Genomic DNA, 24,784 nt, shown 5'->3' on the forward strand with positions numbered 1-24,784 from the left:
CGGAGACAGCAACAGAGAAAGGAAGAAAAGGAGAAAATTGCTGAATTAGAGAAGGGAGGGGTGGGATAAAGAGAGAATAGACGTGAGAGGGGGAGTGGGAAAGTGAGGGAGAGGCTTGAAAGAGACACAAATACAGTGAAATGTGTCTGTCTGCTTAGATTTACATATCATATTTCCTAATGGAGATACAGACCACTGGAGAAGGAAAAATAAAGGCAGAGCGCAAGGGAGTAACATGAAAGGGAAGAAACAAAATGTACCTCCTGACAACAATATTCTGTTCAGCTCGTGTTTTGTTCTGTTATTGATTTTTCGGCTTTCAAGTGGGCCGGTCAAGTCAGGATCACAGTGACCGCGTGGTGCTTCTCTGCCACTGTGAGAAATATTATCAGAAGAATTCAGAGATGTTGATGTTTCTCCATATTAAGGCCACTTGTGTCATAAACCCTGTTGCACCATGTCACAAAGAAGATCTTTGATCAAATGTTTTCTCTTTAACATACGGTCGAACAATGCACGTCAGCTTGAAACTTTTAACTCTGTTTGCATTGGGATAAAACAGGAAGCCTTCATCCTGTTTGGGGCTCGTAATTGTAGAAGTCTGACGGGAAAGAGGACGGCTATATTTTGAGTTGACAAGCCGTTCATTAGATTTGCGATGAAATCTGACCCACTCCCATACAGTAAAATGCAGCAGATCTCATTAGTGGCTGCAGCAATGTCTCACAATGAATGTGATGTAGATGTGTTGAAGTTCTAAAGCTGCATTCATGCATCCATCCGTGTCTCTCTGCCTAGTATTGAGATATGATGCCTGATTGTCTCTACTAGTATCAAACTTTGATTTCCCGCAAACCTGACATATCTCAATAATAAGTGGATGGAAGTGAGGTTTTCAGCCTTGCAGATTTACTAGCATTGCTGTATGACTATAAGTGCTGAGGTTCAATGTCTAGCTTCATCTCTGATAGACTCTTTGTTTTATGCTGTGTGGGTTGCAGGCTAGGTGTAGATGATCGGTCCCTTGAGCGTTTTCTCGCAAGGGCAGGATGTGAGGTGCACTGCTTTGATCCCAGTCTGAAGCAGCCTCACCTGCAGAAGGATGAAATGTGGCTTCATCGACTCTCTGTAGACTGGAGGGATCCAAACCCGGCCATCGTCGCCCAGCGTCAGTACGCCAACACCAAGAAACTGGCCACCATCCTTAATGACTTTGGACACAGACAGGTAAGAGGTAGAGTGTAAGTGGGATGGTATACGACATGGTCTGTGGTTATAATCTAAATTCATGAAGGGTTTTTCGATTGTATAATAATCTGGAACCGTATGAAAGTGATTTTCCTTTCTGTGTCAGCTGAAGGATTCACTTACATGCTGCATGCATGCAAACAGGCCCCTTCCTGTGCACCCCAGCATAATACACCTCATCATGATTCATTCCTCTGTTGTCTGTCTGAGTCTCCAGGTGGATAAACTCCCATATATCATTTTGTTTTCCCTCTTTTAAATATTATCTTGCGGAATGTTACTTCTTCAAAGCCCCCCAGGGATTGTGTTCCACCTCATCAGATAGGGATCTGCATGCAAGATCAATCATACACACACACACACACACACACACACACACACACACACACACACACACACACACACACACACACACACACACACACACACACACACACACACACACACACACACACCAAGCCCACTGATAGCATGCATACTAATAAACAGTTAAAGATTCAGTGAACATGCCTGCTTAGGAGGAGGCTGGATGATAATTCAAGGTCAAAGAAGCCAAGCTTCGCTTGCATAGGTAGTAAAATCACAGCTGAATAATAGTCAGGCTCTTTTCTCTTCTCATGCCAATAAGAGAGAAACTTAGCTTTAGTAGTTACAGATACATACATATAGATGAGAGCCACTGCATTCATAGTCTGCTACAATGGTTGGATTCCATTAAAGAGACTATTTATGTCATTATAGTATCTTGCAGAATACTGATGGCGTGTGTGAAAACTGGTGCACTTTATGCACTGTTGTTTGGGATATCAGTGTGTCTACTAAAGGGCTGCTACCATGTTTTTTAATATTTTGTTAGGATTTGCTCCAAACAAATTAGCTAAACCTAATTAATTCAACTTCACATATGAACATATATGTAGCAGTAAATCAAAGCACATTCAGTGCTGGAGCAGGATGCCTACATGTTGGTCAACGGTGCGTTGCCTTGGCTAGTTTAGGTTGAGCTGATCATGTCTTCTAAGGAGCCAGAAGCAAAGCAGGCTGGGTCATATGAGGGACTTGGAAAGATATTAATATCTTCTTGGTGTGTGACAAATAAACATTGGCGTGTGTTGGTTCAAGTGGGTCGGTTTGCACACCAAACTGTTTCATAGATGACAGTATCTGTTTTAAATGCAGAGCCATGCACGCATTCCTGTAATGAGGTTTTAATGTGAGAACATAGTGTGCCAGAGGAGCCAGCAGCAGCAGCAGCAGAGCGGTGCCTTCTCAAGCCCAGCCTCTGTGATAGGAAAAGCAGCAGTGAAGAAACAGAGTCACTCAGAAAGGTCGAATTATGCATGTGCGCAGCATTTGTGTTCTTAGAAAAAACTACACAGATGAAAGCAGACACTGTCACCACAGGGACAAATGCCAGTAGCAGGAAATCAGATCTCATTTATTGAAAGAAACTGCATATTGGACCATTGATCATGCTAGTAATTGGACAATACCAGCGTAACAGCACCGCCCAGCAGTATTGCCATATTACAAGGGGTAGAAAACAAGCACAGCATACAGAACTTCCATCTACCGACCTTTAATGTCCTGAGTGAAGGGCCCAGTGCATTCATCTGCACAGACATTTCTGTGGTTACCCAATATAAGTCTTTGGATCTCCAGCTAACAAGACAATCTACAGCCACGTCACGGCCTTTATGCAGATAGCTTAATGCTAACCTCAGGGTGCTTGATGCTAACTTCAGCATGCTAGCACACTCATTTTTTTCCATGTTTACCATCTTAGTTTAGCTTTTTATTATGCTAACATTGATAATTACCACTAAACACAAAGTACAGCAGAGGCTGATGGGAATGTTTGGCAGGTATTTGGTCGTAAACCAAATTATTGGACAAATTCTGACCTGATGATGGTGCAAGATGAGACATTAAAGGATCACCAAAGTTATTACAATTCATCCTGAGGGAACCATGAATGCCTGCACCAACATAAGTGTCAATCCATCTTGTAGATGTAGAGAGACTCCAATGTACTGACATGTTAGTGCTGGTAGATACGGGATAACTAAAGTCAGTAAGCTTCATCTTCTGGGGACCATGAACTGTTATGGCAATCCATGCAAAGATGGACTGAGATCTAATTATTAACTACTATTGAGATGTTTCAGGTCTGTACCAAAGTGTTGGAGCCACAGTCTGACGTACAGACCATTGCCGCCCAGAACCACACTGCTATCCTGGCTAATAAAGTGTGACACTCTGTGGTTCTTTGGTTTTGTAGTCTTACCATTTTAAATAAAAACCTAATATAATATCTACCCTATATGTGTCGCTTAAGCTCGGGTGAGCTGCACTGGAAGTATTAACAATTATTATTGGCTATCGAGACAACTCCTACTGCCTGTCTCTGCCAAGAGAGGCATTGCAGTGATGTCAATGTTGAAGTGCTTCCAAAAGCATAGAAAAAGCAAATCTCTGATGTGTAATTAAATGTCTTTAATTGTGATCTGCTCTCTAGCAGCAGGCTCACTAATTAAAGCACATAAAACAGATATTGATAAAGGTCAGATAAGCTTTGATGTTTAGCTCTCTGGTTTACAAGAAAAAAGCCCTATCATGTGGAATAAAAGGGGTAAATGGAAGTCTTGTTAATAGCTTGGATTTGCCCAGCATGAAATAAACACATTTCAGGCCTATTAACAAGCCAAAGTGCAAACTTCCATTTAGAGTTCTTCTCTCAAATCAGCAAACTTGTTTACAAAGGCTCAACTTTTCTTCAAAAGCGTCTCGAAATTAAAATTTGTCTCAATGTGCTGCCTAATCCTGAGGATGCTTTACAGAACTAATTACCATGTGTATTTTGATCACATACCGAGTCATTTAGAGGGGAGGAGATATTTGCCCATTGGGAATAAAGACTGCACCAATCGGACATTCATTTCTCAGCAGTTGAGGGCAGGAATTTGTGCAAAGACATTTCACATAAACAATTTGACGGAGGCCACACAGGTGGGCTGATCAGCTCTGTGACTGCAGAATACAGTTTGGTTCGTGATTGTTTTTTGATTGATCGTCATCCATGTGTCTTCATTAAAACAACCCTCTAATACTCATTTTGTCCTTGAAACCGGCTGAAAGAACACTTTTTGTGAATTACCCAAAATTCACCTACCACCACCTTTATAGTTGCCTATTTCTTGGCTAGGAGCAGCAAGGAAAAGAAACAGTAACATAGCTCCTCATAAAAGAGGTTACAGGTGCTAGCAGACAGCTCTTGTCAGCTTTAGAAAGTGCCAGGCTAGCCGCTTCCAAGTTTCCAGTCTTTGTGTTTAGCTAAGCGTCTGCAGACTCAGAATGTTGAACTGTTCTGTTCCATTAAGATTGAGCCTAATGTCTTCAGCTTTTTACATATAAAATCTTACTTTACTCTGCAGCCATCAGGAAACTGTCATCGCATCCCTTTTCCTTCCAGCACAGTTAAAGACCATTTAACATGGCTCAGGCTGCACGGCGGTGTAGCAAAAGCCACTTCTCCAAAGCTCCAACACCATATGGACACTGCTCACACCAGACAGGACAGTCTTGCCAGGGCTTGAAACTTCTCCTGCAGAGATTGGGTATTGGCAGCATTGAATCAAGGCCCACTGAGGCAGAAAGGCCGTTTATGTGAAGTCCACTGAAAAAAAGAAAAACATCGTTGCATCTGTCAGACAGATGAAGCTGTATGAGATGCTCTAAATAGCATCCAATCCTCACACTTGCACACAAACACAGGGTGATGTATATAACAGTGTGACACATGCAGAGACACTCTCCTTAGAGACCAAGTGAATACATCACCTCTTGGTGATGCCACATCATCTTCCATTACAAGGTTTCTGTCCAATTAAGGAACGCATCTCTGCATGTGGGAGTTTGGGCGCCCGTGGGGAGGAGAGAGGACAACATTTGGACATGTTCTCCACAGATAGCTGTTTTTAGAGTGTCTGAGACTTATTCAGCTGTACTAATGAGGGCTGGGACTTGTAGCATCACCAAAGGCATCAATTGGAGAGGACTTTCATGGCCACTTTGATATCTGTGTTGTCATGGGGCCAGATGATGTTCTCAGTTCAGCTGGTGAAATGTAAAAGTTTCCCACAATTAAAAAAAAAAAAAAATGGATCAATGCATTTCCTTTCACTGGTGTCTCCTGTTATCTTTAATGGATCCTGAAACCTAATCTCTCCTCAGATCTTATTGCTGCTAATTTAGCGGCTACACGAGGCACTAGCTGAGAAATGCTAACCGAGACACGCTGAGCCAAAAAGACTTTTAAACAACATACAGGTCAGACAATGGACATCTTAAGCATTTTAGTAGACTTAAGAGGAATCCTGAGGTCTTGAGGGTGTGCATTATGCTTTGGGTATGCTTGAGTCTCTTCACATCAATATGACCTAAGGGTGCTATTAACATTCATCTTGTGAAATATTTTCTTTCTGCTCCAACACAGCAAAAACCTTGTCAGGCTGCGCTCTCGCTCAATCCATCATCAACATTGCTAAAGCAGGAATAAAGGCCAAGCTTCACTTACTCCTTTTCATCTTTTAATAGCTTTTGCGTTCAATAATTCCACACAGTTTAGAGTCATTCTAGTGTTATAATGGAACTCATTAATTACCTGAAGAAAAAACGAAGTGATTTTTTTTTTTTCCTGTTGTAGGTGGATGTACTGAAGGCGGATATGGAGAGCGCAGAGTGGAAGATTTTGGAGAATTTGGTCCTGGAAGGAGTTCTGGACTCGGTGGGTCAGCTGTTGCTGGAGCTTCACCTGCACTGGGCGGGCTTCGAGGTGGGCGGCGATGACCCGTCCGTGGTGCGGTACTGGTTCAGCCTGCTCAAGGAGCTCCAACGCGCCAACTTCCGCCTCTTCCATGTCCACAGCGACCCTGCAAAACCTCACCTCTTTCTTCATAAGAACATCCTCAACGCCAGCAGCGCTTACACCCTGAGCTGGGTGAACACACAGTGGAAGCCTTGAGGGGTGCCGGGCTGTTATCTTGGCTGGAACTGCCTCTGAATGGAAATGCACAAGTTTGTGTAACATGAAGTTTTAAGCCCGAGCACAAATTCTTGCTAGAGCACAGCTGTTCCCAACAGCTCTTATCTGGCCTGACCTTTCTGCAAAGCTAAAATCTCGTCTCCTCCTGCTCTTCCTCCTCTAGCCTGTAATGACCTCAGCCGCGTAGAAGGGCAGAGTAATTGCCTCCAGAGGCTCTCTGTGTTCTACCTCATAGTGGTCGCGTTGCTGGCTGCAGGTCAGCCTCTGAGTCACAGTCACCCCCTGTCATCGTGGCTCTATCTGCGCTTGGCCGCCAGCCAAATATTAGACAACCTTTCCAGATTACAACAGGTCTGCGCCCGCCCAGAGACCACAGTCAAGCAGACCATGAATTAAAGGAACTGGATACACGGTGAAGGGGGTGGGGTAGACGAACGATCCTGCCTCGTTGTCAGTAAGTGGGTATTTGTGGGAGGCCATCGGAGCTGCTTACACAGAAGGACAAAGAGAATGAGCAGAGGAATGTGGGTAATAAAGGTGCAGAGATGGGATCTGCTCTGGAGGCGGAACAAGATGACTGCAGACAAGACGATCAGACACTTTCCTGCTGTTGAACCCTGATATGACTGTACCTAGAACACAAAACGCCACAATTATGTGAAGAACGTCAACAGCAGAGTCTCTATATTTCTCCTGCGTTTGTCGGATATTCGGATGGGGATGTGTGGGAGAGCGCATGAGAAGAAAGAAAAATACAGTTTCCTGGGTTATAATAGAAAACAACAATTGAGATCCACACAAAGAAGCTTTTTGTATATCTCTCACTTCTCTTTCTCCTTCAGTGTTTCTCTGGTGTTCAATTGGCTTCACTCCATTATCTCTGCCGCAGCAGAACTTCATCAACCAAACTTTAAAAAAAAATAATCCACATTCAGAAATTACCCAGTGAATGCCATTTGCCAAATCTTTTGATGCAGTTTAATAAGGAAACAAAGGACTGTCTGCCGCTCGTGATTTCGTGTCTAATAAAAAACACTTTTTCCAAGGAAACAATGCTTCGTTTTCTTAAGCCGTCAAACTTACAGAATGTTTATTTCCACAAAGGGGATGGTCACACAATTGAAAATGGGGAATTTTTACCAAGACCTGCATTGGAATACACAGGACATTGCAGATTAAAACAAAAAAAAAAAACATTTACTATAAAAAAAGGTACCCCGTTAATACACTTTTGCAGTAGAAACGATTTTTAAAAGTATGTTTGTGTTCATCTTTGTACAGATAATAAATGAGCACATATTTTGAGCTCTCACGACGGGATACAAAAATACTCTCTTACACTAAGACTGGATACCAGCCCTGTGGCTTTCTCTCTTCAGTGATCCTCTTCAGTTCTGTCCATTACCCAGAGGCCCCCTCCCCAATCCGACGCACACACACTCTAGTCCCAGAGTTTGATTTGTCCGTCCCAACCGCAGGTGATGACCTTGGAGGTTTCGTGCGGATGCCACAAGGCGCTGATGCACACCTTGTCATGAGCCTTAATCCGGTGGTAAAGCTTGGTGGTCTTCCAGTCCCAGATGTTCAGCTTTCCATCCGCATCTCCTGACACCACATAGCTGGTAGAAAGGAGGAGGTCCGGGAAAAAAAATAAAATAAAACAGAGAGAGGGGGAGGTAGAGGATGGAAAGATTAGCACTTTGCTAAAAATGGCTTCAGTCTCCACTTCACCTGCCAAAAGGTGGGAGTCTGATTTTTTTTTGGTATCTTAGTCCAGCCAGGAGTTGCAGTGTTGCTATGGATACTGGAAGGAAGTTAGGGCACCTGCTAACAGACGTGGGCGGTGGTGGGTGGGAAGAGGGGAGAAAACAGGTCTTAATGGGTGTTTTGGCTGAAATTAGAGTGCTGGACTGTCCTAGTTAGCTCTCACTGTCGAGCTTAGACGCATGAAGGCTCTTTTCCACAGCTCTTCATCAACTGGAGGCATTTTAAGGAAAGGAGTCTTAATAATCTCTCTTTCAGCCCATTTTCACCTGGATCTGCAGCCACATACATTATCTGGCTAAAAAACGATCTGATCTTGCCTTTCTGTTAACATTGTATTGCTTCTGCCTCCTTGTTGTGCTTAATGAGATGAGATGTCTGTCCTCCAGGGTAATCTGAGGCGGCAACAAATCAGCTCCAGACTCCTAGACTACTAGAGTTTGGGGGAACTTTCTAAACTTTGTGAAACACTGTCTACCACAAATTCTTCATCATGTGTCCCTTTTTGTAAATTCAGCAAATATAATACTTTCGGTTATTCCTTCTTTGTATGAAAATATTGTGCCAGTTTGTCCCAGCACAGTGCAGTGGAGGCTTCTCTGTGACCAGATAAATTATATGCCTTGTTAAGAGCAGATCAGCTGCACAGACGAGTACACTGCACACCGTCGCATACTGTAATTTTTTTTTTTTTTTTTTTTTTTGGTAATGAGTCATTTTCACCTCTACTGCTTTCAGTTTTCATACAGTTCTGTTGAATAACTCATCTTTTCGGGCTTTCATGACAAAGAAAAGATGTATAATCAGTAATTAGAGGGGTGTCTCTTTCAGCCTTCTGGCTCACTCTTTCTCTAAATTTGGAGAACCTATACTTAATGTTAGCTAAAAACAATTATCTGTATGTTGTGTACAGATGCCAGCATGTTGTACAGATTGTGTTTACACCTACTGAAGATCCGAACACAATGCGAGCCAGACTACCTCCAGATGTGGTCAAGCAGATCTGATCATGATGCATTTGCACCGTGCACTAACATGTGTTTTTCCTTATCCGGATAACATGCCTGGATACCCACTGCATTTTACTACCAGGAGTAAATGGGGCCACTGTGTCTCGAACCTGTTTCACCACTTTGTTTTTCATTTACTAAAAAAAGTGATTCTTTGTTTTTTAAGTTCAAACCTTGAAGGGGCAGAACCCTGCTTTGTTTGTGCTGGTTTATTATTTTCATTTCTTTTTTTTTGCCTCCCGTAATGGCTCAAACCACCGTGAGCTGGAATGAGCTACAAACAATGAAACTCAATAACTGGAAATGATGTGCCCAAGAAATATGAGCCCAGTCGGCCAGATGGTGGCGCTGCAATACGGTCCAAAAATGACATTTTGAAAAGACCACACACCTCACACTGTGAGTCTGACTGCCTGAGTGTGCTCTGCAGAAAAGATTTTGACTGTATCAACATCAAAATGGCTACAGAGCATCACAGGACTTCATTATAAACGAACAAGATTGGTCAAAAACATGGCCACCTCTAAACCCAGTGGACAGAATTTCACCAATGTCGGTGAACATGCTCAACATGGCTTCAAGCAAGTCTGACTAAAGTCACCTTAAACGTCCTGTTTTATAATTTCCTTTCATTGAGACAGTTCCAACCCTTATCACAAAAACTGCTAACTCAGTGTTACTTCCTCTGACATATTTACCGGTTCAAAAACAGATCAGCTATTGTAAACAACTAATCAGCTGTGACAACCTCGGCTGCATCATGTTGCCCTTTATCGGAAAATGGGGGGGGGGGGGGGGGGGGAGTGAGGACTTACCTCATGTCTGGGGAGAAGTCCACTTGGCAAGCATAGCCAGCCACCATGTGGCCTTTGAAGACTTTCTTCTTGTTCAGTCTGAAGCGGTTTTGAGCCCCGAAGATCAGAATCTGGTTGTCCATAGACTGGCACGCTAGCCATTTACCTGCCGATGGAAACGAGCACAGAGCATGAAGCTAACAGCTAATCAGTGGCACTGCCATGTATTTAAATACTGCTGTAGCAAAAAAAACAAAAAAAAAACAAAACACTGAGATAGAAAGATGGGATTCAAGTGTTAGGGTAAAACAAGTAGGAGAGTTTTTGCTCGCAGTGATAATTTCAAAGGTTGTCACAGCAAGTTTAAAAGTGTCATGTTGCTAGTTTGTCTTGTTAGTGCGATTCTGTTCACACAAGTGTTTAACAAGCAGCCACTTGTATATCAGATGTGGTATCATGATGCTAGCAGGCAGTGTAACAACTCCGATATCACAGGACATCAAGTAGAGTCAAATATTTTTCCCAACAGGTACATGGTAATTGGAGGAAATATGCCTCAAGGACGAAAGTCAAACAAAACCCAAAAATGTGGAAACTTGAGATCGAGTGGACGACGCTGCGAAAAGGCCACAAACTCGTCACTCCGCCGCCATTAAAGTGAAAAGACTGAGGCAATTTAGAGGAAAATGAAAAGAGGTTTTTCATCAGTGGCTGCTCAGCTGAGATCTACTTTACGGAGCGTTTCAGCCGCAGCCTCAAAGTCACTACACGGTGATAAGAGGCAGCGCTTCAGTGTCAAAGCATTACACGACTCAGTGCACTTCTTGAAAGGAAACATGATGGAAATTATTAATGTGGTATGAGAAAGAGATCTAGTGTTGTGCGTCTGTGTGCGTGTGTGTGTGTGTGTGTCCTCCTCTGACATCCTCCCTCACAAAACATAACCGAAAAAGACACGACTGTCTACAAATGTCAAATGCAATAGGTGCAGGAGAATGAAAACAACTTGACCAATTTCAGCAGTGCACTCTTTCCTTAAGATGGCAAGAGGCGGGGGGGGGGGGGAGACGAGGAGAGAGCCTGTGGATGCGGTGCCAAGGGGGGCTGGGTGCCATTTAGGCGTGAGAGAAAACTGTATGGTCTCCCACAGAGAACACATTCATTATTCACACGCTGAGGAGAAACAAACCATGGTGGGACAAATAGGAGCGCTGCCAGAAAGGAAGGAAGAGAGCGGGGAGAGGACATGAAAGGGAGGAATCAAAGTAGGCAGAGAGGGGAGGAACAGATGAGGAGAGATGAGCGGAGTTTGACGGCAGTGGAGGCTGATGGAGAGCAACGGGGAACTCCTGAGTCAGACCATTTGTTAGTTCTGGTGTCATTTAAAGGTGGAGGCAGGAGCACAGCCCTTCAGCCTGACTAAAATGAAGTCAGACCAACTGGGTTTTCTTTTTTCACCCAAAGTAGCTTCTCTCTGACTCCTCGCTGACATGTCATTAATTGAAACTGCTGGCTGCTGTGCACGCTACAGTTCACTGCTTCACAACACTGTGCATTCAGGAGACATTTGTAGTGTTTTAACGGAGTTAATTGAGTCTTTTGTGACAGAGTGTGTACCCAGAGAAAACAAACAAAGGGTTGGGAATGGATCAGGCTTCGTACAGCCAATATCTATAGTCACCAAACACTTACTTAGATGAACTGAAGCTTTTTATTCTTCTGAGCAATGACCAGCACTGCAAGGTATGAATCAACTTCAATCTGGCAATATGTGCTTATGCTCCCCAGAGTCCTCTGTACTGTGTGCGCCTGTGAGTGTTTTGCCATGATTCGACTACTCACCGTTGGGAGAGAGCGTCACAGCCGGCATGGAGTGCATGCTGGGCTCGGCGATGTACTTGAAGTCCACAGGGATGTCCCTGAAAAAGGCACAAAGCGCTGTGAGTATACTTGAGGATGGGTTAAACACCAGACGAGAGAGCGACCCGCGCAGCACCGAAAGCAAGCGCTCAAAAGAGACAGTCACACAGCCGCAGTGTGTTTACCGTTACAGCTGCTGTCTCAAACCTGCTTGTTACTGAAGAGGAAAGCGCTCTGGTGAGAATCCAGGCAGGATCACCGTTACAGCTACAATATGTAAATAACTCCACGCAATCTGAAGGGAGCTTTTGATGCTGCGCCGCCAACTGTACCGGCACGCAATTATTTATTAATCCCTTCTTCACTCTTTCACCCTGCCTCTGTTCTTTTACGCTCCGCTATGTCTCCCTGCTTTGCGAGAGACCGGAAACTTGGCTATTTGATCGTAAGTGGTCTGCGGAAGATCATTCAGACCTACAGTGCTGTCTGTGTGTGTGTGTGTGTGTGTGTGTGTGTGTGTGTGTATTTCTTGAGTGTATCTAATGTGTCTTTTTGCTTTACTCTCTGTGTGTTTGCATAAAGTGAAGGGCTAAAGAGTACTAGCCCTGCTCTCATCTCGCCATCTGCTTACACCAAAGCCATGTCTCCGTCTCGTTTCGCGATGAGTAACAGCTGGAGCAAAACGATTCCACCGCGTTTGCGGCGCACACACGAGACCAAAAATGAGCTTTGAAGAGCTGAAGACGAGAGTTAGGCGAGAGATGCAAACCCTTGTACACATGAAACACTGTCATGTCTGCAGAAAAGCCAAGCTAACAAAGCCATCAGATCTCTTGCTCTGAGCTCCAGAAATAACTAGATGTGTCGTCCGGAGCGCGATGGGAGAGCAAGAAAGGAAAACGCATGACAAACAATCTACACGCCGGGGATGTTTCATGAATTATAGACGATTGATCGTTGTTTACGGCGTTTCATTCAAAACAGCATGTTTGTATATTTTATATGTGAACTTTAGTTTGTCAGGCGTAGCGTCTGCGGGGAGGTTTAAGTTAAGTTTTCTAATCAGCCCGCAGGAAAAATGTCAAGATGGAAAAAAAGGAAGTCACTGATTGTCTCTTAGTGAGACGGAAATGAAACAGACCGTCTTTGTTTGTTATTTGGAACTAATGTGAAAAGAGGATTTCTGAAAACATAATTACTATTGACAGACGAGAAAATTAACTTTTTTTTTTTTCCCCCTTTCAAATGATTGCCACAGTTCTGCTTTGGTATAGTCATTACTGATGGGAAAATATTTACATCATGTTGAATTTGGCTTGGCAGGGGGCTTTTTTTAAAAGGTCAGGACCATGATTGAAGTCAGTCTGGAAAAACTACTAAAAAATGAGCCTCCATGCTGGAAGTAAACGAGCACTTGGGTCACACAGCAGTTTACTTTTCACGGTGTGAGATTCAATCACGTCTTCCACTTTTTTTTTTCCATCCTTCTCCATCATTCCTATTCCGTCAATCCATCATCATCCCCGATGTCCCCGTAAGCCCAAAGTCTCATCGCCCTCTGAGCGATGTCTTTATGATCGAGAGCTAATTCTCCTTGTTGGCACAGTGCAGCGCATTCTATATTGATTGTAATCCTTCCCCGATGCACAAACCAACTCTCCGCTCCCCAGTGATAAACCTCTGCCACAGATAAAGAAGTCTGCCCAGAAAACGCGTATGCGAGTGAAAACCAGGACAGAATATGAATTATGAGCAGGCATTTGCACCGAGCTGTGAATGACTTGTGGATTTGCTGCCTCACAGTCTTTTCTCACCATCCAGCATTCCTTTTTAAACTTCATCTAACCAGGAGTAAGTCGCAGATTAAAGCTCTTTTCAAAGAGCATCCTGGTCCTTTTTGTTTAACCACAGACAGCAGTTCTCCACTTACAAAGTGTGCTGCATGTGTAGCATGGACGCATGCGCATATACAACATCCCCATAGTCCAGCATGGAGATACAGGGGGCAGCAGCAAGTCTCCTCAAAGTAAAGGCAAGACATGTTTCTAAAATAAAACCCAATTTCCACTTCTTAAATGAGAGAGAATCATCAGTTACAATTCATACTCGTACTGAGATACAGACTCAATCTCAGAGACCTGAGACGTGGTGGTAGACGGGAGACTCAGTGGCTCAAATTCTGCATGTTGTTTTGTCAACATTCAGGGTTCCCTGACAATCCCTGCCAGCCTCCACTTCTATTCTAGAGATATGAGGCTGTTCTGGTAAATTCAGCCTAATGCTGCTATGTAGCAGCAGCTCACAAGGGGGGTTTAGCTTGAGCCGAGAGCCAGGTGGTATCCGTGGGAGAAAGGGACAGTAAAGCCACTCTCTGGCCCAACATACCATTTGCCCATTCGCTCCCACGCTGCACTAAAAAAGCTCATGGGAGATCCCCCCCCCTCTCCTGAACAAGTGCACCAAGTAGACCCTTGAGATCGAGTTCGTTTGCTTCATGTTGTTCTGCCCATGTTTCATTCTGTCCTTCAACTCTGACTTAAAGAGTGTGTGAAAATCCAAACATTTCTTCACGAGTTAATCCCCATCTCTCATTCTCAGGAGAAAAAAATCGAGAACTTCTGACAAGGGGAAAGAAAAAAAACCCCACACAAATGGTCGTCCTTGAATAAAAAGCACCCCTTCCAAGCCTCCACAGGAAGCTTCCTTTCTCTGCTGGTCTTTAAATATTTATCATCTTTGAGCAACAAATACCACAGTTTGTTTATCACCACAGGACCCCCGGACAATTTGCGAGCAGCTCTTGGGGGGGGGGGGGGGTTCCTCTTGATTGGCCATTGAGCACAGACAGAGACTGCAGTTGTTAATGACACATGTGCATGTTGCATTTTTTCCAATTCAAGAGAACGGAGATTTTAAAAGGGATATTCGTCTTAAACTTTGTCTGACCTTTCAGTCATCCCAGCACATCTGCCTTCCCATAATTTAATGTGCGGAACCATTTCAGGGATGCTTATTTATTAAAATATACAATTGGCAGAAGGGCCCAGGCTCACAGGGGTTGTTGCTGGAGCGCCGTCAATGTACAGTATTAGCTCGGAGGAGGAAAAAAAAAAAAAGACACTCCCACTGTAACAGATGCATGTAAAGCAGGCAAACCGTGGCAGAGGCTATGACTCAGAGCAGATAAGCAGCACAGCTGGGTGAGCTTTGTCCAAGATAGGGGTCGTCTGGAGGTTTGTTGCGTCTACTCTTCTTATCAACAATTAATGAAAGGAGCAGTGAGCGGTGCAGGAGTGCGTCTTGAGAACGCAGGACATGACACAATGATGATGTATTGTTTGTTTTTTCAATGTTCTTTTCCAGGTCTTAGATGGAGCTTAGACAAAACACAGAGGAACCTGATGATGCGTCTGAATGAGGTCGTATCACAGCAAAGTGTCCCCTGCGAACTATCTCGCTACCACATCCACTGCTTGTCAAATGACACGGCGCCATCTGGACTATGATTATTGGTTGATTTTATTCTTTTTTTTTTTTTCATTTTGCTCTTCGTCAGTTTTTAACATTCATACTGTTGGATGAGTTTCGTTAAGTATTGTGCCTTTCTCAGAGGTACAACACCAAAAAAAAAACAAAACCATACAATCAAATTAAACAAAGTGCATTAGCGCTTTAGGCCGTCGTCTGCACTCACCACTCCCACACTCGAAGACTCTTATCGTCCGATGTGCTGACAAAGCGCCGATTCTCATCGACGAAGGTGATGGTGTTGACAGCTCCCAGGTGACGGTCGTATTCCTGAACCACCTCACCTGTCCTGATGTCCCACTGACGGGGAGACAAAGAGAAGCAGAGAGAAGAGGTAAACGCATTCATCTACGACAAGTCAAACCACAAAAAAAGTGGATAATAACGATGGATTCACAAAATACCACCAAACTGCTGACCAAATACATCCTTTCTTAGTGTAGAGAAACTCTTATGGGGAGGCTGAGAATAGTTGTAAACTGTGGTAAAGCAGTAAAATGACTTAACTGCGGCGGTGTAATGACAGTGATTAGATACCTAACAGGCCTTAGTCTTGAACATTACTTGTTCTTTTTGGAAAGACAACCACGTAGATCCGGCCCCGAGGCAACAAATGAATAGGACACACTTCTGTCCAAACAGATTTCTACATCTAATTCTATTTATGCCGAGTTTTTATTTTAATCTTAGCCTTCGGCTGCACACAAGAGCAGCCATCTGTTCTCCAAACCCAGAAGAGAGAGACATGATTTAATATTAACTCTGATTATTGCGCCAGATATTTTGATAATGGCTGCTGTTCATCTGGACAATTAGGGGACAAACCTTGTGCCCGTTAGGTCGACATCTTGATGTGTTTTAATTAACTCTCTGAACACCACAGCCCACTGGCAGGTTTGAGAGGTTTTCTTTTTTACCAAGAAGTCAAAGCGGCACCATTTATCATCGGCAGGAACTGCAGACATGGAAGTTATCAGCGGATTTTCCGACACTCCTTGAACTAATCATGTGGTACTAACGCTTCCTTCAGGAAAAATAACCAAATCTGAGATTAAAATAGTGGCATTTCCTCATTTAAAATACCACAAAAAAACCAATTCTAGAGTTATTTGTTCTGAAAACGGTTTACCTGATTGCATATCATAGTTATGCATTTCCTACTTTCTTCACAGATTGTTCTCTCCTCTTTGCATCTCCTCCACCCTAACGCCTCCCATGATTAATGACTTGCTCTAGTCCTGTCAGCCACTGAAACCTCTAGCCACGCAGACAAAAATACACATGCTATTGATGGAAGATGAAATGAGAGTGTATTTCATGCTCCTGTGCGCACAGGGGGTGTACACAGAAACTCTTGTGTGAATCTGCTTGGTCAACTGGGAAATACACATGAAGTGATGGTGGTGAGCTGAATGCGGCATATCAGCGACTTTACCTGAACAATCTTCTTATCTGACATCCCGGCCACAAAGAGGTTCTGTTTGTCCTCGTCTGGGTTGAATTTGACGCAGTACGGTACCTTTCTGTTGGTGAAGCGGGAGATGCATTGGCCTGTGGAGAGAGAGAGAGAGTCAAAGCTCCAGAATAAGCCACAGTGGCATTTCAGAACGCTACGCTCAAGTTGTTTATAATTTAAGAACAGAGTGCAACTCTCAATGCTGTATGCTCTGTCCCCCGCAGGTAGCGACAGCTCAGCCGTAACACAGAAAACTCTGTTCCTTTGTACTCATTCAGCAGCGTTGAATCACCACAGGAATGATGCTACCACTAGTGCTCGAGCCGAGGGAACAGGAAACTGCCAACACCAAGAGGCCCTTCAGATAAGAATGAGGGCTTTTCACTAACATAATATCTGGATTACATCCAGTGTGGAACGGCAACTGGGACAAATCTGGAATAAAGTGGTAAAATCTGACGCATCGGAAAGAAACAGAACTCTTTTACTAAACAAACACATGACAGCTGTTAGGAAAAGTAAGGAACCTGTGTGAGTGTGTCGTAAAGCAACTCTGAGACTTAAGTTTTTGGATGATGTGGACTCAAATGGCATCCTGCTTAACAAAAAGAAGGGGGATTTAACTCTTTTCTGCCCTCTGCTGGACTGGCACTCTTGAGCTGAGAGGGGTGGAAAGACGCCATGTTTGGGTCTATTTGGAGGCTAATGCTGAAGTGACCTCTATATCAATGAAATACTGGATTCCTACAAACACAAACATCTGTAGGCAGGTAACAATTATCGATTAATCTGCAGATTATTGTCCTAAAAGAGTGGAAACATTGCCCATCTTGAGGTCTTTGTGTTGCTTGGTTTGTCCAACCAACAGCCCGCACTTGGAAAATATTCAGTTTATTAAACATACTGAAGACAAAGAAAAACAGCAAACCCACAAACCTGAGACGATGGAACCAGAGAATGTTTGCTTGAAAATGATTTACACGATTAATCAATTATCAGATTGGAGGAGAGCAGGCATGCACCTAAGTAGTCTGTGTGAAAGGCGATTGAGCGATGTTTTTGACCTTGCAGAAACACGCTTGCATTCAGGCAAACACAGAAGGAAGCTGAGGTCTGCACCGTCAGTCATTACATCATTCAATTATCTGACGCCGTGCAAGATCAAGGTTATATTAGATTGCATGTACAATATGTTAAAACGCTGAGACGTTCAAAGAGATGTACTGTATCGGTGAGGCACTCATGTGGAGTGCATCTCCCTCGATGCAGTCATTCTGAAGAAGCAGAAGTGAGTGTGTGAACAATAGAGAAGAGTGTGCTGCCATCAGAGAGGCAGGGCCTACCTGTCTCAGAGTCCCAGAGTTTGAGGTAGCGGTCATAGGCAGCGCTGAGGAACTGGGTCCCAGTGTTATTGAAGCAAATGTCTCGCACTGCTTTGCTGTGACCTAGCACACGCAGAGGAAATTTACACACATTACACAACTATAAACACACGCTAGAAGAATTCACTCAAATGCTCCCCGGCCCTGTTACCGAGTCTCCCCCCCAAGCTAAACTTCCTTTGACACCCAATTCATTTGAGCTACGTGAAATCTGGTTAAAGGAAATAAGGGACACTGAGGAAGAAACACGATGTGGGCTGTGGGAGACGAGGGAAATGGAATCTTTAAATGAGCTTGCAGAGCGGAGAGGAGGAGAAAGAGAAAAAAAAAAAGACATGCTCCATCTGTCTTTTCAACTCTTCTCCACCTTCTCTTATTCTCTCCCTAATCCCGATCCATGCAACCCTTTGGCTCTTTCTCACACAGTGTAGGTGAGGTCCCTGTGGGCTCAGACAACGCGGACGCCTCCCTTGTTAAAACTGGCTTTTATCAGGGCTACACTGTTTCCACGGCGATAACAGAGCCCACTGAGGCTCGGCGCCTCGCTTGCTCTAACCCGACTTGCTGGCACACCAACGGCAACGCTGCAGAAAGCACTGGTGTACGTGTGTGTGTGTGTGTGTGTGGAGAGAAAAAACATAGATGCCCAAACTAGTGAAAGTTGGGCACGCATCACCAAAAACACACTTCGTCACAGACTGCATCCACACATGAAACACACACAATGATATGCACGCTCATTCATGTACATCCTTCATGTGAATATATTCTTAACTGCTCTTTCTGGCTTGATAATTGCGACAAGCTACAAGTGCCGACAAGCCGGTGTGCAGTTACCTATCACAGCGTACGGTTTGATTTCAGATAATATGCAACATTAAGCAAATACTTGAGTGAGAGGGGAAAAAACTGTGACGAAAGTGCCAACAAATACATAGGAAAACAAAGAAATAATCAAAAATTTAACACTTCACAGAAGAAGAAAGAATAAAGAAAACAAACTCATTTATTATGCTGCTGTGGAAAAAAAAAAAATCAGACAGCAGATGATGGAGCGGAGAGCACAGCCACAACAACAACAAGGTGGAAATCTAATATGCTCTCCACAACATGGCCGCATATTTCAAACCCGCCTCTGATGGAAAAAAAATAACGAACATCATCATCTGCACCTCAGCCTCAGTCACTCTCTGTCAGTTTATTCTCTCCGAAACTGTGTTCTCTCCACCCGTGCGCCACCTCCTCTCCGTGTCTTGTGCCCTCCCGTGCCCCTCGCTCCCCTCGGCCCCTGGGCTGCTGCATTATGCATATTCTGTGAAGGAGCTGACAAGCAGAACCGCGGCCGCAAACAATCTCTATTCAGACAGCGTGCTGTCTCTGGGAAGAGTGACCTACACGCCATCAGCTCACACCCCCCACCCAGACCCCAATCTATTAAAAAATAAATAAGTAAACTTTCTGTCAACAGCGGACGTGCTATTAGTGTTCCAGTAATGCTGAGCTCACAGTTTGTCACACTATGTATCTCTCAAAGTGCTGCGTGCACTTCAGACCCCGAGCATATTTAATGTCAGCACGTCTGCTGACGAGCTGTTGTGGTTTATGAAGTGTTATACTTTGGTGGTGTCATTTCGTAATATTCTGTTACTGTATTATTCTGTTAGTAGCCATACTGTGACTTATTTAAGTTTACCACAGCGAATTTCAAAATCTCTTACCGATAAATGTCCTTATGCATCTCCTCTCGCTGTACACCTCCCATAGCTGTGGACAGAAGAAGACAAAACCACAAGTGAGCCCCAGCACTACATTAAATTAAGGCAGGAGGAAAAAAATCTAAATGATTTTTACCCTAAATATATTTTGTTTCATGCTTTTGTAGCAGCATATCAGGCTGATTATAGGAAGTAAGCCTTGAATCTTCTCATTAGCAGCGTGGTAGCATGAAACTTTCAAACAGAGCGTGTGCGTGTGTTCATTCACAACCTTCTGTGATGTATTTTCAAGGCACCGTGTTGTGATTATTTACCTTGATCTTACAGTCCATAGAGCATGAGAGCAGTAGATGGCCAGAGCTGGGGAACAATCGAATAGCACTGACACCCTGGAGAACACACAGAGAAGGAGGGGAAACTGTAATGTGTCTGATCACATTTATTCTTACCAAGAGTATGGCATGAGAGAGGACGTGAGGCACCCTAAGCTTGCTTTTGACATAGCCAGGCTATTGGTATTAAAGCGCTTCATAAGGGGAAACAGCTGAATCTCAGTGCTAGCAGAGCAGAAAGACTGTGTGCACGCCGCGCTGCCTCTGTATCAGTCAAGGAAATTACGGCGACTTTCAAGTTACCAAACTTTCTCCAAAAAAAATCTCACAAAACTTTGGTGACACCGCACGGGCCACCCTCACTCTATTATCTCACCATCAGCACTTCCACATGCCTATTATCTTTTCAAACCTCTTTGTATTTCAAATTAGACTCTGAAGGCTGTAACTTCCTGCACAAAGCGGATAGAAGCCAATTTAAAACCTGAGTGATTTCTCTCTCCCTGAAGCACATTGGCAGATCTAAGGCTTGAATCAGATCTTTCTTGGAATAACCCAGTGTTTGCCTTTATATTTGAATTATAAAGACGGTGTTTTGAATGAGACAGAATAATCTTGGATATGTCGGGGACAAGCGACTCGTATACGACCGTGTTATCATTTTCCTGTAAAGTACCCTGGAGGTTTTTACTGACTGCCTAAGAAATTCACACAAGGACTGCATAATGGAATTTTCTTTGCACACACAGACACATACGTGACACTGCTCCTATACTGTACATAACACTTATTTTAAAACAACACCTCTATACTTGAACTTACCATCAGCAAAGCCTACATAGACGATACCTCCAGCTGCAAGATTTTTTAACACGTTCAAAGACATAAAAAATGACCCCCAGCCCTTCCCACTGACCTTGGTGTGTCCAGACCAGACATGAATCTGTTTCTTAGGCAGGTAACACTTGTCTGGAGCATCCGCAGAACGCAGGTTGATGCCCACATCCTGTGGGATGTGGAGGTAGGACCTGCCCTGGTAATCATACATGTCTTTAACTGTGGGGAGAACAAAAAGAGACAAAATCTACTGTGAAATAAATCCTGCAGCATTCGGATAAATATTTTTAAAGGAGACTGGACTGTTGGATGCCCTTAAAGGGACAGTGGGCAAGTTCAATGACAAGGAAAACAGTGGGGAGGTGATCAGCGGCTCCAACAAGGACTGTGACTCTGTCATGGATGATGATGAAGACAGGCATGGACAGACTATCGCCTCTTGGGGTAGAAAGCAGTATTACAAGGCAGGACAGGCCAGGGCTGGTTGGTTAGCACTAGATATCTTTGCAACACAACACACTGACGTCTTTGACATAACATCAGAGCTGTTGCTTCTTCACACTCTGTTGATAGCGTTAGTTCGTTTATGTTGTACACTAAAATAATGGCCATGTCTTACACATTATACCTTTAACATATTTTTCAAAGTTTCTTGTGAAATTAAATCGTTGACCAGCAAGGGGCACCTGTTGCTCCAAAGGCAAGAGTCTACACAGTGTCAACACTGGACAAATGAATAAAAGTCCTTAAAATACAGAAATTGGATCATCTATTATTCATCTGTAGAGGAAAATTGTGTGATACGATCAAACTTGAATCAACCTTCAATCACAGCTTTTAAGAATGAAGGTTCAGCCTCGACAGGTATACTGTGTACACACTGAACTATGATCTCAATATCAAAAATAAACCAGTAACTCATTTCACTGAGTGTCATTCCAATGTGTCGATTGGACAGGGCCACAGTACCATGGAGAATGGTCTTCTCCTCTGCCGGGGCATCTTCCTCGTTCCTTCCCTTCTTCTGTCTCTTGGCTGTGATCTCATCCAGCTCCTTCTGCTCATCCTGTAAAATAAATTCATCACAACCCGACAGCTGCAGAGTAGACTTGTTGTGGGATACAGTGCTGAAGAAAAAACTGTGCAAATGCCCTGGTGTAAAGGGGATTACTCAGGCCTACTCTTTTATTTTTGGTGGGTTGTGTGGGTGGGGTCACAAGGCCACTGCTAAGCAGCATGTGCCCCACCATGTGTCTCATCTACAAAAGTGCAATATACCACCGGATTACAAACCTTTTATACGGAACACATATCTACATGGTGCTCAAAAGGCCACAGCTGAGTACTGCAGGTGAGCTGTTATGCTGTACTGAAAATTGTGCATACTCAGGCAATCAGTGACCGAAGCCCCTTGTTATGGTTTTTACTGCAAATACTGACAGCATGAAAATTGTGCTTTTAGTTGTGAATTATTTGGATCTGCCTGACTACTGCATTACATAGTAAGTTGGCTAATTATGCGAAGAAGCAATTATGTCAAACACTCTATTTTGTCATTTTATATGTTAAATAAAGCATTACCTCTGATGGTTTGGCCACATCTTTCTCATCTGCATATTTCGCCCACGGTCCAAGGAAGTTGTCAATCTCTTCCGCATTTCCACCTTTGACCTTTTTCCTCTTCTCTGACTTCTTATGCCCGCTCTCAAACACAGTTAGCCCTGCAGGAAGAGCCTCTGGACTTTATTATTCTGAATCTCCCGTAAACTGAACTTCACACAACAGATGGCATACTACATAAAGTCTGATTCATACAGTCAGGTGCAGACACACACACAAGAAACATGGTGTGAAAAATCATTACCTTTATTTTTCTCAGCCTCATCCACTGCACCGATGTAGCTACTAGAGGACACCTGGTGTGTATCAACAGATGGATCTAAAGCATAACCTATTTGCAGAGAGGGGAGAGGGAGAGGGAGAGAGAGAGAGAGAGAGAGAGAGACGTAAAAAGGTCTTTAAAATTCAAACAGGGTCAATATATTGACTGCATCATTTAAACCCTCACAGAGGTCACAGATGAGCTTACCAAAGGTGGAGAAGGTCCTCCTTTGCTGTTCAAACATAAAGTCGTTGAGGTGAGCAGGTTCTGCATAGCCGGATAACATGTTCCTGGGGGCAGCCATCTGCTGGCTTTTAAATGGGTTCACTGGCCCAAACTAAGAGGGAGCAATAAAAATCCATCAATAAAAACAAAATTAAAAAACTACATCCATTTCTGGTCAAGTATCAGAAACAAGCAGGAGTGTTGCCTGAATCTGAGAGTAGACTCCATTATACCCACTTACCCAGGGTGTTTGAACTGCATATGGAGGCTTAGTTTCAAGTCACATCAAACTCATAGATATTTGTTCAACTCTGAATATTTTCATATTAAAGTCATGGAATATTAATCAAAAAGGAAAAAACACAGAATTAAGGAAAAAATAAAACAGACAGTGGAAAAAATGTAAATGGATTTCACAGAGCCCTATCAGAGCAGCCAAACCACGAAACAGAAATGTAACTACATTCGAGGGGGTAAGAAACAAACTATGCAGCAGTCAAAAATAAACACCTAAAGAGAGTGACAGCAATAACGTAATTTCTTGTGCGACATTTACATTAGAGCGGGTCCATATGGACATTTAAAGTATAGTAAACATCTCAGTCGTGAAAATACAATCGCATTATTATTAAAACAAAGAACATTCATTTTTAACACTGTAATGATCAATGGTGATGTGGGTATGATGGCCAAGCATTTCATTTCAGCTAGAAGAATCATTAAAGCCTTCTACCGCACTGAAAGACAACTTTTAGGCTGAATGCATACTGTACAATGCAATTAACCAAGTGTCGCTTGAAATCTACTCTGATATTACAGAATCTATCATACTATATATCTGACCCAGCTCTAGATGACTTCCACTAATTCAAAACCTTACCTCTGGTGCAAACATAGTTTCATATGTCGGGTTATAAGTGACTTCTTTCAATGAAGGGTCCAGGTGTGTGCCAGTCTCAACAGACTCCTAAAAATGAAGACGTTCAAATTAGCAAACGGACTCTCACTGATTAACTGCCAATAGAATGCCAAATAGCTTTATGGTGTATCACATATAAGATAAAACATAACACCAAAGGCTAAGGTGACAGTAAAAGGTTAGACATCTTCCTGCTCAATACTAAATGTTTCCCGCTAATCGCTCCCAGTTTGATTTGGAAACGCTAACAATAATTGACGTCACGTAGTAAATAATCACTTCTACAGAATTCCCCGTTATCTATTAAACCCGCATATCGCATTATTATATTTAAGCATAGTGCAACTAATTGTATCTCACTTAAAGAATCGGTTAGTTAGGTTATAATGTAAAGCTAACGTTAGCTAGCTTGATTAGCTTAGCGTTACCTTAACGGCGACCTCGGGAGCAGCATTGAGAACAGCCAAAGACATCGTTTGACCAGACTGCAAAGGTTTCAGGTGGGCTGTTGCGTCCGGGTCCACTGGCTCCACTTTCTCGACATTGGTATTGGATTCTGACTCATTTTCTGAATCAGAATCGCTACCGTACGAAACGAGGGAAGCTATGGCAGCAGACATCTTGGATGTTGTGAATTTGCCGGAAGCAGAAGGGCGGTACTTCCGTTATGGCAAACTAACAAATAATTAAAAAAAAAAAAAATAGACAAAAACTGAGGGGAAAAAAGGTTCTCAAGATAGATGTTCGGAAACAACACTAGAGTTTACTAAAAATAAAAAAAAATAAAA

The 24,784-nt window shown here is 43.3% G+C and overlaps 2 protein-coding genes across 2 annotated transcripts in view; one reads left to right on the forward strand and one right to left on the reverse strand.

Moving 5' to 3' along the window:
- mettl24 (methyltransferase like 24) overlaps positions 1–7,339 on the forward strand; it is a 35,072-nt gene extending 27,733 nt beyond the window's left edge. Inside the window, exons 4-5 of the mRNA XM_076756200.1 lie at positions 1,002–1,227; positions 5,954–7,339. Coding sequence (XP_076612315.1) covers positions 1,002–1,227; positions 5,954–6,271 — 544 coding nt within the window. The 3' untranslated portion in view covers positions 6,272–7,339. The remainder of the gene's footprint in view (positions 1–1,001; positions 1,228–5,953) is intronic.
- On the reverse strand, positions 7,248–24,637 carry cdc40 (cell division cycle 40 homolog (S. cerevisiae)). The gene is made up of 15 exons (XM_076756198.1): positions 24,425–24,637; positions 23,958–24,044; positions 23,060–23,189; positions 22,835–22,921; positions 22,552–22,691; positions 21,940–22,036; positions 21,050–21,189; positions 20,116–20,190; positions 19,805–19,850; positions 18,048–18,149; positions 16,684–16,799; positions 15,415–15,548; positions 11,703–11,779; positions 9,882–10,026; positions 7,248–7,911 (listed from the first exon to the last, which is right to left on the reverse strand). Exons 1-15 carry the CDS (start codon positions 24,614–24,616, stop codon positions 7,734–7,736), a joined length of 1,746 nt encoding a protein of 581 aa, XP_076612313.1. The 5' UTR covers positions 24,617–24,637; the 3' UTR covers positions 7,248–7,733.
- Positions 24,638–24,784: the final 147 nt, after the last annotated feature.

This window comes from Chaetodon auriga, chromosome 18 (assembly GCF_051107435.1).
Source record: "Chaetodon auriga isolate fChaAug3 chromosome 18, fChaAug3.hap1, whole genome shotgun sequence".
Classification (NCBI taxonomy): domain Eukaryota; kingdom Metazoa; phylum Chordata; class Actinopteri; order Chaetodontiformes; family Chaetodontidae; genus Chaetodon; species Chaetodon auriga.